General features: G+C 39.5%; 1 protein-coding gene across 4 annotated transcripts in view; it reads left to right on the forward strand.

Moving 5' to 3' along the window:
- The window catches only part of ADAMTS3 (ADAM metallopeptidase with thrombospondin type 1 motif 3), a 259,971-nt gene that overhangs the window by 14,989 nt on the left and 228,824 nt on the right, over positions 1-16,158 (forward strand). For 3 of the 4 annotated variants that reach the window (XM_042936209.1, XM_042936210.1, XM_042936211.1), the window contains exon 3: positions 5,745-6,154. In XM_042936209.1, coding sequence (XP_042792143.1) covers positions 5,745-6,154 — 410 coding nt within the window. The remainder of the gene's footprint in view (positions 1-5,744; positions 6,155-16,158) is intronic. The other variant, XM_042936212.1, reaches the window with a different exon arrangement.

Consider the following 16,158-nt stretch of genomic DNA (forward strand, 5'->3'; position numbering starts at 1 on the left):
AGGCAAGGGATGGAGAGGCCCAGAAGAGTCAGAGAATGATCTCTCTTCACAGAGAACAGGAGCAGGTTAAAGGCATTCCACCTCTAACTTAAAAAAAAAAAAAAAAAAATCAATCTACTTGAGATGCCTTTATTGTAAGAAAGAGGCAAAGATGAGATGATTTTCAAGGTCTTTTTTTTCTTTTTTGACCTGAAGAGATATTCTGTGAATATCTAAAGGGATTGCGGAGTGGGACTGATTTCCTGCTGCTTGCTTCTAAGTCTGAAGGTCTCTGTGTCTGCACTCCAGGAGGTCGGTTTTAATGGTTAGATCTACTTTTTGGTCCTTAGTAGGTTAAATATAAGACCTAGATACTATGAAATGTTTGATTTACTGGTCAGCAAGAGTTGTGAGAAATAGATACAACATGTGCAAGCAAAATTCTGGCTATAGAAGGATATGACAACTTGTGTAGTTGGCTGTCTTTGCTTGGTGGTAAATTACTATTTGGGGAAAAGATGAAAGATGGTACCTTCTAATTTTAGGTACACCCTCAGGCTCAAACTTGGCTCTCATTCATTCATTCACAGGTATTTATTGAGTGACCTCAGGCTCTATTTTAGGCACTGGGGAACAATAGTAAAGAGAACAGGTAAAAATCTGTACCCTCCTGAAGCTTATATGTTAGTGGGAGAAACAATAAATAAGTAAACATAAAAACAAGTATAGGATGTCAGATCCTGACAAGTTTTGTGAAGAAAAGTAAAATGGCTAAGGGGATAGACAGGACACACCTCACTGAGAGGGCCACATTAAAGCAAAAACCGGAAGGAATGGACAGGTGAGTCATTCAGGTCACCTGGGAGGAGATCCCAGGGGAAAGCAAGCACAGTGAGTAACCTTGAGATGTGAGAATTCTCAGTGTCAGGCTGTGGGACAGAGTAAAACCCATTTTACTTTGGGTTGGATTTTGAGAAGAGTGCCTTGTCTTGCCACTTCAATGACTCTAGCCCTATTTTGAGGATAATTTATAAAGGGGAGGAGGAGTGGAGGCAAGGAGAACAGGTATGCGGCACATTCAAAACTGAGACCACTGGCTTGGACTGGGGTGGTAGCAGGGGTGGTGGTGAGCTACGGTCAGTGTTTGGAGATATCTTGAAGGCTGAGTCATTAGAATTTGTTGAAAGATTTGTTTTGTGAGGTGATAAGAGCTAAGGATAGTTTAGTCAAGTTTTTGTTCTGAGTAGCTGGGAGGATAGAGTTGCCAATTACTGATTTGGGAGGAGAGACATAGGAAGTTTACTTTTGGAAATATTAAGTTGAGATGCTTAGGGAACGTCTACATGGAGAGGATCCATAGGCAATGGAGTTGACAACAGAGGAGCCCATGGATGAAGCCGGACCTGGAGATGAAGGATTGCGAAGGCACTCTCAAACTCATGGGATGGGATGAATTCACCATGCAGGGGAGGGTAGATGCAGAAGAGAGGAGTCCATGGACCAGGTCCTGCAGCACTGTGGTGTTAAGCCAGTCATGGGGGATGGAGGGGAGACCACTGAGGGAAGAGGAGAGCCAGAAGATGTCCTGGAAGCTAAAGAAAGAACGTATTTCAAGAAGGAAGGAGAGATGAGCTGGGTCAGAATCTGCTGATACGGCAAGTAAGGAGATAGAGTCTTGGCCATTGGTTTCAGCAAGATGGGGTCGCTAGTGAGGACTAGAGGCTAGAGCTAGAGAGGACTGTGGCGTCAAGAGGGTTTTTATTAAAGATGGGAGATAGGATGGCAGCTTATTAGTCTGATGGTGGGAATGATCTAGTGAAGTGGGGAAACCGATGAGGAAAGAAGAGAGGACAGTTGCAGAAATCGTTTTTGCAAAGGCCAGAGGGGCTAGGATATGGTGCACAACTGGAGAATTTGCTCCTGGGTAAGATCACAGACAGCTCATCCACAGCACCTGGAGGGAGGTGGACCATGTGTGTGTAGACACCAGGCGGTTGGGGAAGGTTCACTGCATCTGAGTCCTGCTTGGGTACCTAGTGACCACAGTGTGGCTTTATAGTGGCTCTGCCCATTTGTGCTTGTAGAATTTATGGCCCACGAAAACCTTTACATACCTATTGCTGTGGCCCTCAGCCATCTCTGCTGACAGTTGTGTAGTTTCACATTTTAAAATTGCACATGGGCAATATTTTAATGCGTAGCCAACTTACATTTAACAGTAGCTAATATGTATTGCATCTTCTGCATAATCGCATAATCTCATTTAAACCTCTTTCTAAGTCTGTGAAGTTGGAACTATTACTAGCCTCCAGGTAACACCTGAGGACACTGAGCCTAAGAGAAAGCAAAGTTCTTTGTTTTGACTTAACTTGCTTCCTGACAGTGTGGTTCCTTCCTTAACCACAGGCTGTGCTGCTTTGTGGAAGTATTTGGACCTATGAAGTGTGTCATTTCTAATTATAGTAAATTGACACTGGACATAATTTAATTTGCTTGTGTAATTATAATCTGAGATTAAAATACTTTTGATAGCTTTGAGCTTTCCTCACCCCCCGCCCCCTTTTTTCTCCCAAAGACGGAGGATTTGAGAGCCTTTTACAGAAATGTTTGAAGCTACGCTGGAGGAAAAATTGGTTGGCTGGCTGCGAGTAGACAAGACGTTGTCATTCGTGTGGTGGGTTTCCTTTATAAGTCAGATCTTAAATTAGAAATCAGCAGCAAGATGTTCCATCTATTCTGAAGTGAGTAAGAGCACAGGAGCATGGTCTTCAGTCAAAATGATCACAATTGAAATTTTCCTTCGGCTTCTTGCTTGGTACGTGTCAAGCCTTCCGGGCTTGCTTTCTCATTTGTAACCCAGGGATAATAACATCTACCTACTGTGATTGTTGTGAGAATGAGGGATGGGAGAGTCTTGAGCATAAAGCGCAGTGCCCAGTATTTATCCTGCCAATAAAGGCAGGTAACCTGGTAGCTCCTGTGTCAGTTCTGCCAGCTACTGTCCAGGGGGACGGTGGCCTGAGGGTTTACTGAGTGCATCTTTTCCCTTGGTTACCTTACTTCCCAACTGGAGGATTACCCATGGCAGGTTTAATTTCAGCAGTGTGTCTTATGTGTGCATGTTTGGAATGATTTGTCACTTAGCATCAGAGAAGACAAGGCTCTAAAGAAATAGGCCGTCTTTATTTTGAATAAAAATGCAGAGCATACTGTCTGACAGTGGAAAAATGGAACTGTCCCAGAGAGTCTGGGATGCATGGTTTGCTGTAAGCCTGTGGCTCTGCGTGTCCTCGTGGGTGTGGAGGAGTCTCCTTGAATTCTCCCTAAATTTTCTAGTGGTCCGGTCACTTAATCCAGGCATCAGTATATTGTCTAGACTTTGGTTGTGTGAATTCCCTTCAGTGGAGATGGGAAATCTCCTTCCCTTGAAAGAGTAAACACATGGTTAGAGAACGAGTTATAACTGGGATTACTTGTGCAGCCAGACACCCCTGGGCCTTGGGTAGTTTGTCTTGTGAGTTAGAGTGTCGCAGCACAGACAAAGCAAGGGCTCTCTGGTGACCTGCATCACTAACTTAATACGTGTTAAACAGATCCTACCGACAGGAGACCCTGGCATGTACAGAATCTTGTATTAGATGACATCGGAATTAGCAAGCTGAATGGGGAAGTTTCTCGTCCTTAAGGAATTGAAACTTAAATTTGGGACAGGCTTTGTCAGTCCCCATCCAAGATTCTGATTCATCACTTACTGTGGAAACCGTCCCCTCCATCACTCTGCTCCTGTGATGCTTGAGTCTATTCCATAAAATTTAGAGTTCTTTCTATAAACCAGAAGCGACAAAAGTATTCCCCATGGATTTGGCTGTAAGAGAGGCCACATCTTTTGGTCTGTGCTTACGCTGATGCCTCGCGTAAGTCTTCGGCTGTGATAGAGCCTACGAAACAGGGATCGTGTGCTGTCCCTGCCAGTATTGGAGTCGGCCTTCACTTTACTCTGTGATATGACAGTCCTCACTCCTCTGCCTAGTAAATATTTAGAGCAGGGTCATTTGATCTGTGCACTTGATAAAGAAGCATATTTTGTTTAAATACATTGGTCACTATAAATGGCATAATGATAACAAACATGCACTCAAAGAATTTCCAAGTTGCAAAATACCTTCATTTGTCTTCTGGTATTTTATACATTGTTTGAAGTATTTCAAATGCAGGAAAACAATGAAAATATTCTGTAAGGATACTTTCAGATCATAGGTTGTAGGTTCAGTTATGAGGCATTACACTTTCATTTATTGGATGACATACACGCAATTCCTCTAGGTGAGAAGTATTTGTGGATCATATCATTTTTTTCAGGGTACTTTTACACACTGCAGGACTGGTCTTAGGCTAGAATCATGAAGGTGGGGAGCTTTTTAACTTCTGTTACCAGATTTTGCTTGCCTTCTTTTCTCGAAAATCTTTGTCCTCCTCATTTTCTTTTCCAGTATCCATGGTCTTTTGCTTCAGAATCATTTCTAGTAAGGGATAAGTGGTTTATTCAATGTGCTATCTTTCTCAAGGATGTTTGCATTTTAGCAGACATAACACATTTGGCTAAACTAGGGGAATTAATTGTGAAATTAAGCTTAACATGTAGGTGGTCACTTGTGCTGTAAGTAAGGTAGGCCCCAAATACACATCCATATTAAAATGAGTATTGGAGCACCTGGGTGGCTCAGTCAAACCTCCGACTTCAGCTCAGGTCATGATCTCACAGTTCGTGAATTCAAGCCCCGCATCAGGCTCTGTGCTGACAGCTCAGAGCCTGGATCTTGCTTTGGATTCCGAGTCTACCTCTTACTCTACCCCTCCCCGCTAGTGCTCTGTCTCTCTCTCTTTCTCTCAAAAATAAATAAGTGTTAAAAAAATTAAAAAACAAAAACAAAAAACAAGTATCTGTCCCACATAAGGAATATGGTGCAAAATGACAATGCCATTTGCTCTTAACTAACCCGCATCTCCATGTTCAATTTATAGATTATGATTTCTACTTTTTTTACCCATTCTTCTCATTTTCTAAAAATGTTCTGTGATTTATGGAGCACAACTCAAATGTAGCAGAATGAGTGTATGGGCTTTGGAGTATAACTTGGATTCATATCTGAGCTTCACAGTTGCTTGACCTTGGACACATACTTCCTGAATCTCAGTTTCCTCACCTGTGAAGTGTGATTGTTAGGGTTGTTATGATGGAAAAAATATGTGTAAACGACAGCACCATAAACTACAGTGTATAAAGTATAGGCCTATGGTAAATGCAACATAAGGTTGCTATTTTAATCAGTAATACTTCTAGGAGTCTTAAAGGGAAAAAATAAAATAATCAAAAAATTTCCTCTACATAATAACAAGTTTGTTAAACATTTGTAGCAGGTGTCAGTTGTGCCAGTAATAAATTAATTGGGAGCATGTCTTGATTATAAGCAAGCCAGATATAGTTTATGGAAACTTATTATATCCTCAAACATGTAATGTGATATGAATATTCACATTGTAATACATTTTTTAAAATAAAATGATTCATTGAACACAGAGTTACAGAAATATATTTGAGAAATGACTTAAGTTCCCAAAATTTCATACTTAGGAGATGGTTCGGGAACATATATATTTTGCAAATTGAGGTACAGTCTTGTGAGGTGGGCACTTTATGCCTATGTTATGTCCTCCTGTGTTCTCTTGTTGCACAGGCTTCTACAATTCTATTTTTCACCCTACAGATTTACCAAAATTAAAGAGACAGAGAGAGTATGAGCTGGTGACTCCAGTCAGCACAGATTTTGAAGGACACTATCTCTCCCATATTCTTTCTGCAAATCACAAAAAGAGGTCAACGAGGGACGTGTCTTCCAACTCTGAGCAATTGTTCTTTAACATCACAGCATTCGGAAGAGACTTTCATCTGCGACTAAAGCGCAACACTCAGCTGGTAGCTCCTGGGGCTGTTGTGGAATGGCATGAGACCTCTCTGGTGCCTGGGAATATAACCAACCCCAATAATGATCATCAAGCAGGAAATGCTTCAGAAAGAATCTGGAAAACAGAACCTTTGCAGACTAACTGTGCTTATGTTGGTGACATCATGGACATTCCAGGAACCTCTGTTGCCATTAGCAACTGTGATGGTCTGGTAAGACTTATTCCCTTTTGTGCGTGTGTGTTTGCAGGTGTTAGGGAGTGCAGCATGGTTTCCAGGGTGGCTTAGTAGGTAGAGGTAGAAAGGAAGTCTTATTGTTATATTCTAAGTTCAGGAAGAAGCATTAGAAAGCATTTTACTGTCAAAGATGTGTACGTTGGCTTAATTTTGACATGAAGACAACATTATTCCAAGAAACAAAAGATAACCTGTTTTTATCTTTTTTTTTTTTTTTTTTTTTGCTTATATTTTCACTTGTGTTACTTTGGGGAATTTTATTTCCTTATTTCTTTCAAAGCATTATGAAAATTTTCTAAAGAAATGTAGATTCCTCCAAAATGATAGTATTTCACTTCTTATGTGGAAACTTTGGATATCTTCTTAAAGAAAGTATTTTGAATGCATTCTTTCACTTCCCCACAGAATGCTAAAATGGGAAATGAGCAGATACTTTGTCAGAATTTGTTCAAATAGCATTACTTTACAAACATGAGATGTAGTTCTTTCTGTATTGCGGCTTTGAATCAGTTTTTTCTTTATTTTCAAATAAAATACCCATATGTTGCTCTTCAGTTTTGTTGTTGAGGCCAGTAGTAACTGACCCTTCTTTACATACCCCGCAGATGTGAAATATTTTTATTTGTTTTGTATCTCCAGATGCCATTTGAAAAGTGTGTCAGTGTTTATGCCTCTTCCATCCACAGTTGACTCCAAGTCGTTGTTCAAAAAAGCAACCATTTTTCTATCTATGGTGGCCAGGCTGCTGTTTCTTGGGAGTTCAGAGCTATTCCCTTTGTTTTGTCACTCTCCTGGGAGTTCTCAAAATATTCCTTGTGTTCCTGCTTGTGATTATTCTACCTTGGCTGGTCTTCCAACAATACCATTAATTTTTTGCTATTGTTGTTTGTTCTATGCATAGGCCCAACCCAGAGGAGTTATGATACATATGTTTTATCAAATGCTAGTTAGGTCATTGTTTTAGGCTTTTTTTCTACAGTCTTGTACTGCCTCCTGATGTTCTGTAGGCTTTTAAAAGCCCGCACAGAAAACTGAATAGAACAGGTCCATGTTTTCAAGTTGGATTCCATTAGGTTAGGATCTATATATATATATGCTCACATTTGGTGCTAGGTGGTATTCTGGGGTCTGAAGGCATAAGGAATCTCTCAAATTCTTCTCATTCTACACAAAGGTTGAATAGATGGGAATTATGAAGTCACTGACTGGGAAATAAAGAAACACTTTCTAGAGGAATAAGTTTAAAGTAATTCATTGAGAGAGCTTGATTCAGTACTACTAAGATATAAAAGAAAATAAATTATATAAAAGGTACTGTTTTATAATACTTGTAAGTAAAATATATTGAGTGTAAAACTTAATTCAGTGTTATTTTTTAGTTTTCTAGCATAAAAAAGTGTGTACTTTTTATTTTCCTAGTTAAGATTTGAGATGTGGGATATTAGCTTGAAAATCAGTTTAAGGAAGGTAAAAAGGCAAAGAAAGCATTTTTAAACCTGACCGAGAAATCAGTATTTTTCTTACTGTACAAGTCAAATGATCTAATCACAGAGACAGAATCTGGGGCAATAACACATTGTTATAAGGAAGAGGAAAATATAGAGTAGGAATGAATGTTAATTATTAGGATTCTTTAATTTCTCACTTTTAAGATACAGTGTAAACATCATGTATACATGGATGTTGAGTGCGTGTCTGTACTACATTGCAAGTATTCATTTGTTCCATTATTTGACCCATCAATTAATTAATTAAATAATATTTGTGGGAGCCAGTAATGGACCGAGTGCTATTCTAGGCACTGTGAAATGGTGAAAGGAATAATGGTTACCATCCTACAGCTCAAAGACGTCAAATTTGCCATAGAATTTAAGTGTCAAAATATTTGGCATATGTATGTAGAGTAGCGTTGTGTTTAACTTGAAAAATTGTAGTTAAGGAAAATATCTTCTGGAGAGAGTTTATGGATAGGGCAGAGTTTTGAGCCAGAGATAAGTGGCTCAGACCTTCAGCTTGATCCAGGAAAAGGGTGGGTCTGGCCTGCAGAGAAGGCAGTGCTGACGATGTGGGTATGTGAAATGAGGCCTTTTCTAGAGTTTCCAGCTCAGAGTAGCCATGTGCCAGGAGGAGGAGTGAAGATGAGGGCAGGAAGAGCAGTGAGCAGGGTCACGGAGAGCACATCACCAGACTGGAGGGATAACACCAGGACCACTTTATTGAGCTGGGGACAAATTCAAAGAATTGCAGGATTGCATTGGATGGGATAAGCCCTTAGCAGAGATGAAGTAGGAAGTTTAATTGAAGGGAATGTAAATAAACTTGGCTGATTCCTGAGCCCATTTTCCCCTTTAACTGGCAAGGAAGGGATTTAAGCTTGACCTTTCTTGACCTTAGAAAAGGAAGCTGGGATACTGAGATAACATAGATGCCTGAGGATTAACCTGATGGGCTATGAAGCCATTGCCCTGGGAGGCTCTGATTTTTTAAAAATATTTTTTTTAAAGTTTTTTATTTTCAGAGAGAGAGAGAGAGAGAGAGTGTGTGTGTGTGAGTGGGGGAAGGGAAGAGAGAGAGGGAGACAGAATCCAAAGCAGGTTCCAGGCTCTGAGCTGACAGCACAGAGCCCAACATGGGGCTCGAACCCACGAACTGTGAGATCATGACCTGAGCCAAAGTCGGATGCTTAACTGACTGAGCCACCCAGGTACCCCTGGGAGGCTCTGATTATAATCGACCAATGGAAAAATCCCAGCCCAGCAAGTATATAGTTAAGTCTCTACTGAAGCTCTACCTGGACTAGAAGTGTAATCCTTTTGGTTATGTTGATTTTAGATGGCATTCCAGTGATCTGACTTTCTACATGTGTCCTTTCAAGCTGTTGCCTATAAGAAACAGCCATAGGTATTTATTTTTCACTAAGATTGGGGGCTCCATAGCAAGGCCTTCTGAGTGAAACGCCTTACATCTCTTTTCTCTTATGTAACCTGTGGCATGCTATGTGAGTTTGAAATGGGCCTCACTCTTTAGAATTAGTTTGTAGTAAAGAATGCTTTAATTTAATTTAAAAACCAATGGTCCTCAAAGTGTGTCTACAGATTCAGGCTTGTGAAAAGAGAAATACCAAAAGTGAGACTATATATATAGAAACTCTTATACCAATTTGACAATTATTGTATTTGCATTGGGCCTGATAATAAAATAAAAATGGGGCTTGTGTTTTGCGTTTTATCATTTAATTTTTCTAGTAATTAATTTTTGTTGTATTTTACAAAATAGTCCAAGACCAGTTGGGAGAAAGAAAATGGTTTCTTCACCACAGATAGTTTACAAAGCAAGCAATGACACTTAGGTGTTTTTACTCCTCTGGACATCAGATACTTGACTGAAATAGTAAGGTATAGTCTACCTATCCCAGTCAACTATATGAAATGATCACAGGAAAGGTACTTTAATATAGGTGTTATTGAAGAGGACAGAAAAATGCCTTGAGTGACATATCCAAAGCTAATATCTAGAATTCGATCTAGACATAGATATGCATAGTAACTAATATATTACTCTCTGGGTTTCTGAAATCAGCATCAGAGTCTTCTGCAGAAAGGAATTGACACTGGTTCTTATCCAGTGTTTCCAAGAATAATATCTGTTCCTGACTAGTGTGACCTTTTCCTGTTCTTTGCAAGATGATCAGTTATGAGTGACTACTGATTCTTTACCATTTACAGCTTTTTCCTGCTCTAGTCTATCCTACTTATAGGTAAGACCTATTGAGATGTTTAGTCATTGAATTGCCCCTGCTTTCTGATAGCATCCAAAAGAGAACAAAGCCCCGCTTCTCTAGACTTCCCCCAAATTACCCAACGGAAGCCTGAGTCCTGCTAATAGGTTCTTTCTAACGCTCTCTTACTGAAATGCTCGTGGTTCCCTCTGGTGTGCATTCTCCCTCCATGCAACATGTAATAAACCCAGCTCGTCCACTACAGATGTGCTGCTGGTGGTCTTTGGCTAGAGGGTGTTGACGTGCTTTACCTCTCTGCTTCTACATTTCTGAAATTTCACACACTTCTTAGTGGGAAGACACTTCTGGCTGAGAATCTCAGCTGAAAATAGATTTCTTTATTCCACAGAGCCCTGGCATTTATTCTGTAACACCATTAAATCTCCCCTGTGAGCAGTGGCAGCTCACAATCATATTTTGTGGTCTATAAATGTGCCAAAATAAAGGGTTGTTTGGTTAGTAGGCTTTATTTCATGTATTTCATAACATAAGGAAACTGAATTTCTCTAGACTTGCTGGAACAATATTGCTATGTTAATTCCCCTGGATTATCATCAGAGGGAACTAGTTGGGAGTGGAAGAGCTGACTGGTAATGGTTTTCCTGGGTTATCCAGCTCAGTGATTTCCTTGTGGGCTGGGCTTATGATCAAGGGAGTGTATCTAGGACAGAAGTTTTCAGCATTTCAGAAGAACATTTGGAATTCTCCCTTCAAATGAAATCACTAGGGGTTATCTAAGAAAGTAATGGGTAAAACGGATAAGCTCAGGAAAGGCCTGGTTGAAACACAGTTGGGAGATACTCTCTCCTGGTGTCTCTTCTTCCTGACTCCTCCTCACTTCCGACCACTTGGAGGCTCCCTGAGATCTCCGACAGGGATCTTCACTCTTAGGGCCGAGGGTCTTGGAAGCTTGAGGTTAACAATTTGGAAACCATAAATGGTACCCCTTTCCCGAAATATCTCATAGTCACATCTGGTTAATAATGATGGCATTTTATCTTTTGTAGACTTGGGGAATGGCCAGATGAAGTCTTTGAGGACAATTGCAAACCATTAAGAAAATAGCCTTAAGATTTTCCTGCCTTAATGGGGCTCCTGGGTGGTTCAGTTGGTCAAGTGTCTGACTTCGGCTCAGGTCATGATCTCGTGCTTCGTGGCTCTGTGCTGACAGCTCAGAGCCTGGAGCATGCTTCGGACTCTGTGTCTCCTTCTCTCTCTGCCCCTCCTCTGCTCGTGCTCTGTCTCGCTCTCTCTCAAAAATAAATAAACATTGAAAAAATTAAACAAGAAAAGATTTTCCTGCCTTAAGACTTTTGCTTTGGGATTTGGTCCCCTCAAAAAGATGTTCTTGCCAGGCCTATTTCAGTAAGTCTAGCTGCAGATGCACTTTTTAAAAAGTCTATCTAAAATGTATTATGAGCCAGTGTGCCTGGGATTAAGAATATTTGACCAGTGATTGTAAATACAGCTCAATCTAATGAAACAAATGTTTGATACTAAAAACAGATACAAGTCTCTAGTTATTTATAGTGGATTTAGAAAAGAGCGTTTTTGAGGGCTGATCTTTAGATGCTGACATTTGAACATCTGCTTTTATGAGAAGAACCTGATGGGTGAAGGCCTGTCACCTCCCTGGGAACATGTCTATGAAAGATGTCATTTTTTTTTTTTTTTTTTTTTTTTTTTTTTTTTTGATGGGACAGGGGGAGATCTGTATGTTTATGGTTTACATGCAGATTTCAGAGACCTGAGAAGGTTGCAGGAAAAAAGGACTGAAACCTTGTTTTATCCCCGGGCACCTACACCAGGCTGTTTGAGCAATACAAGACTAGATAAAGCTCAAAGCCCCCATACCCTTTAATTTCCAGAAACAGAAGGACAAAAACAGCAGCTGACACTGGCCCCTTTCAAAATGAAGAATGGATGGAAGTTCTCGAGTTCAATTAGTCTGGGAGAACCAGTACCCCGACAGGCCTCATTGCTTCTTTCCTGAGATTTGGTTAAGCTGTGACCCTTTGGGAGCTGACAGTACTTACCTTAGTTGTGTGTCCCCGCTTATGCCAGGTGTGCATGGTTGGGTACATCTCCCACTCTGCCTCCTTTCTCAGATATATAGGCAGCCAGTGTGTGCATATCCGGGGGAAAGAGGCAAGGTTTGGCATCGTCCTTGATCGTTTTCACATTTTGTATCTGATTTGCATAAGTCGAAAATCATACATATGTCAAGTCTTTCCCGATTTTTTTGGCTCTATTTCTCCTGTGTGATTTAGTTGATCTTCTACAAAGAATATCCAAGGACGCGGGCTTGGAATAAAGTAGGAAGTGGAAAAAAAAAAAAAAAAAACCATCAGAAGTGTTTTTAAATTTAAAAAATATTTCTTTATAATAGCTTTTTGTAGTTCATCTCCATTTTTATCTCAATTTTCTATATAAATATCACCGGTTCAGTGCTGATTATTTGCTTTACATCATTTTGATTATGATTTGTTTTTACTTTATGTCCTTTCACTTTGGTGTAGTAAATTTATAAAAAATTAAATTTAAAGATGAGTTAAAAAATCGGGGGAAAATGTAAAGATACTGCTGCAAACCTGTCTGTGGACAGACGTGGACAAACAAAATAAAAGCAGCAGCAGAGGTACTTTTTCTTTCTGCTGTCAGCTTGGGAAGTAATGCTTCTTCTTCTTGCCAGTGTCTTGACAACCATGACTTCATTAAAACTCTAATACAAATTTTTTGAAGATAGTCAAGACATGCCTTAAAACTGTGAAAATAGTGCTGACCACATCTGAAAGTACCTTCTGCTAGTAAATCACCATAAAACAAGAACAAAAGGACATCCTGGTGTTGATATGATGCCCTTGTGCATAATCATGTTTTGAGGTCAGAGTTCTTGCTAACTAAATCCAGCCTCAAAGTTTTCAACTTTGAAGAAACTGTGTTATTCTTTTGACTTAATCTTTGCTTCCAGGAATACTGATCCCAAGTTAAAGCATTTTGAAGCACTGGGGTATGTAAAGTGCTGTACCGATTGCTGTGGTAAATAGTGAGGGAAATCAGGCATAGCCTTTGTCTCCCGAGGGCTCTGGAAATAAGATGTGCAAAAGCAGAACCGAAGTACAAGGCAGAAAGTTGTATATGTTGTAAGACTAGACCAGATGAAATGTGAGAGCTTGGATGGTGGAACAATGATTTCTGCCTGGAAGGACGTTAGAAGGCTTCTTGGAGGAAGCAATATTTGTGAAGCAAGAGAATTGGAAAGGTGAGCATTTATGTTACAGTGATCCCTGATGATGGCGGGGACGGGATGGGTAGGAGGAGGAGCCTCTGAGGAACATAGGGGTCTTGTTGGAGGTCCACCTATGATGGCCCTAAGAACAAAAGGGAAAAGGGGAAGTTGATTTCATGAACTTTGTAACATATAAAACCAATACAGAGGAGGGCCAGTATTAATCCAAATACAGGGCCAGACGATACAAAAGGGAGAAAGAAAAAGGAGCATACATCAGTGACTGTGTCATTGAGATTAGCAAGTTTGCATGGGTATTCAGGATGGAAGGTGGGCAAGATTCTTGTTTCTTATTATGTTGCTTTTCTTCATAGAAAAGTCATGAAGTCATGAGGCCTTTTTGTGTGGAGTTTAGGGAGGTTTTTTCTTAGTCACTTTTTTTCTAGAATTTGTTCCCTAAATTTTATCCCAGAGGGTTATGAAATTTGACTTTGAAAAATCTGACTTCTCAGATCTTCGTCCAGGTTCTTCAACTTTTCAAGTTTGATCAGTGATTGTGCCATTTAGGAAGCTTCCTGCTAAGACTATTATTTTTTCCATCTGAAATGTTTTCCTCACTTTCTTATTATATTTACTCTATGTTCATATCCTCTGCTTCTTTTCATTCTCCAAGGAGTGTTCCTAATGTCATTTTAGTGGTATCAGCAAAACCTTGGATTGCGAGTAACTTGTTCTGCAAGTGTTCTGCAAGGCAAGCAAACATTTCTAATACATTTTAACTTGATGATTGAGCAATATCTTGCAATATGAGTAGTACCTGATCCCGAATGTCACATGATCATAACGGAGCCAATGGTTCTTGAAATTCTCTTTGATATGCGAGTGCTTTGGAATACAAGCATGTTTCTGGAACAAATTATACTCACAAACCGAGATTTAACTGTATTTGTTTACAATGCACTACTATAAAGATAGTAAAAAAAAATTGATGGGGTGATGGGTGGCTCAGTTGGTTAAGTTTCTGACTCTTGATTTTGGCTCAGGTCATGATCTCACGATTTGTGAGTTTGAATCCCACATCGGGCTCCTTGCTGACAGAACGGATCCTGCTTGGGATTCTTTCTCTCCCCCTTTCTCTTTCCCTTCCTTGCTCATCCCCCCCCCCCCCCGCCCCTCAAAATAAATAAATAAACTTAACTTTTTTTTTAAAAAGAAAGTAAAATATTTGAGCATAAAGAGTAATTAGATCAGCTTGACTTAAGTCTCAAAAAAGAAAACAAAAATAACTGAATAGATGCATTATATTTGATATTAAATCTCATCTTGTATCATTTATAGTATTTGTACTCTGTAGCTATATATGTATTTTTGTGTATATAGAAATATATACATGCACAGACACACACATATAAACACATATGCACACATCTTTATGGCAAGCCATAGAAAAGGGAGAGAAAATCAGTGTTTAATAAAATACTTTGATTTAAACACCAGTGACAGAATTTGATGTTAGGTCGTAGAGTTGGTGGCAGAGCTATATTGGCATGTGGGTCTAGTGGCAACAAAGCCCATGACAGTTCTATTACCACAAGCTACCTAAATGTGCTTCTCACAATGTGGTTTGTTGACAAGAATGAACGACTTGAATTGACTTGTATGTTTTTAACACCGCTGGAATAACAGCAGTGTTAATCAGAAATACAATTGAAAAGTGAGGTTTTAACCTATTGTTGTTAGTCTACAACAGTGAAATTGCAAAAAATTTTGGGATAGAAAATCTATTGTACTTTTTATTCAGGTAGTCAGACTTTGGGAATTCTTTGTCTCTAAAACAAGGGACTTTGATCACCTGGTGTTTTTCTTTAATTATTTTCAAAAGAGTTGATTAATTTTTAAGCAATACCAGACTACACTAAATGTATCAACACATTACCATTAGTCTTAGTGTGGTTTGTGAGTCCTTTGATAAACAAGTTCAAATCTTCCATAATTGTAATACATTTCTGAAAATTCTAGTTTATTGATTAAAGAAAAAGGGATATATAAGTGCACTGAGGTCTAACTTCAGAGTTAGTAATGTTAAAAAAAAAAAGGACATTATATATAGCCTGATATGTTTTGAAAAGCATTATCTAGATTGTTATAGCCTACTTTTATAAAATGCTTACAAGGTGTTCGGTTTGGAGTTTTGTAACGAAATCGATAAACACCAATGAAGAGGAACCCCAGCTAAGCTATTTAGAGTTATGATACTATGAAACAGTTCAGTTTGGAAAAATGTAACTACTGTTGGTGACAGAAGTCAACACGTGTGAAATGGTTGAGGGAAACGGCTCATGGCAAGAGTGGGCATGGCGTCAGGGTAGAATCAGACAGACTTAACTCCAGTTCCCGTTCCACCACCTACCAGCCTGTGACCTTACACAAGTGATTTAACTTTTTGGAGGTGTCTTTCCTTCAGTAAAGTGGACGTCATGTCAAGGCTTTTCCAAGACTGTTAGGGCATCTTTCACACAGCCTTGTGCTTAGGAAATTGAAGATTATTACTGTTGTCCTTTTCCTTCTTTAATCAATTTAAAATTATTTGTCCTTGATATTTTGTGATTCATAATATTAGTAATGGTTTTAGTTCGCAAAATAAATACTGCAGGTGGCCAAGTCAGCCTGTGACCTAATTTATGGAAAATTCCATCCTCTCTGAAGTGAATACCTTGGTGAAAATCCTGTAACGTTCACATCACCTTCTCCACCTGAAGCAGGGCTCCTTTATTATCAGCTCTTGAGAGATACTCTAACTTTTGCCCTCCTGAAGACCTCTAAGGATGGGAAACTCACTACTCTCCGTCTTATTTATATGTAGCTCTGCCCGATAGAGGAAGTCCTTTCTTAGGTTCTACTTAGAAATATGAGGTAAAGACACCTTGTTCCACTTACTAGGTTTTTCAGAGTTGAGAAAGATGTAGTAAGCAT

Source organism: Panthera leo, chromosome B1, assembly GCF_018350215.1.
Source record: "Panthera leo isolate Ple1 chromosome B1, P.leo_Ple1_pat1.1, whole genome shotgun sequence".
NCBI lineage: Eukaryota > Metazoa > Chordata > Mammalia > Carnivora > Felidae > Panthera > Panthera leo.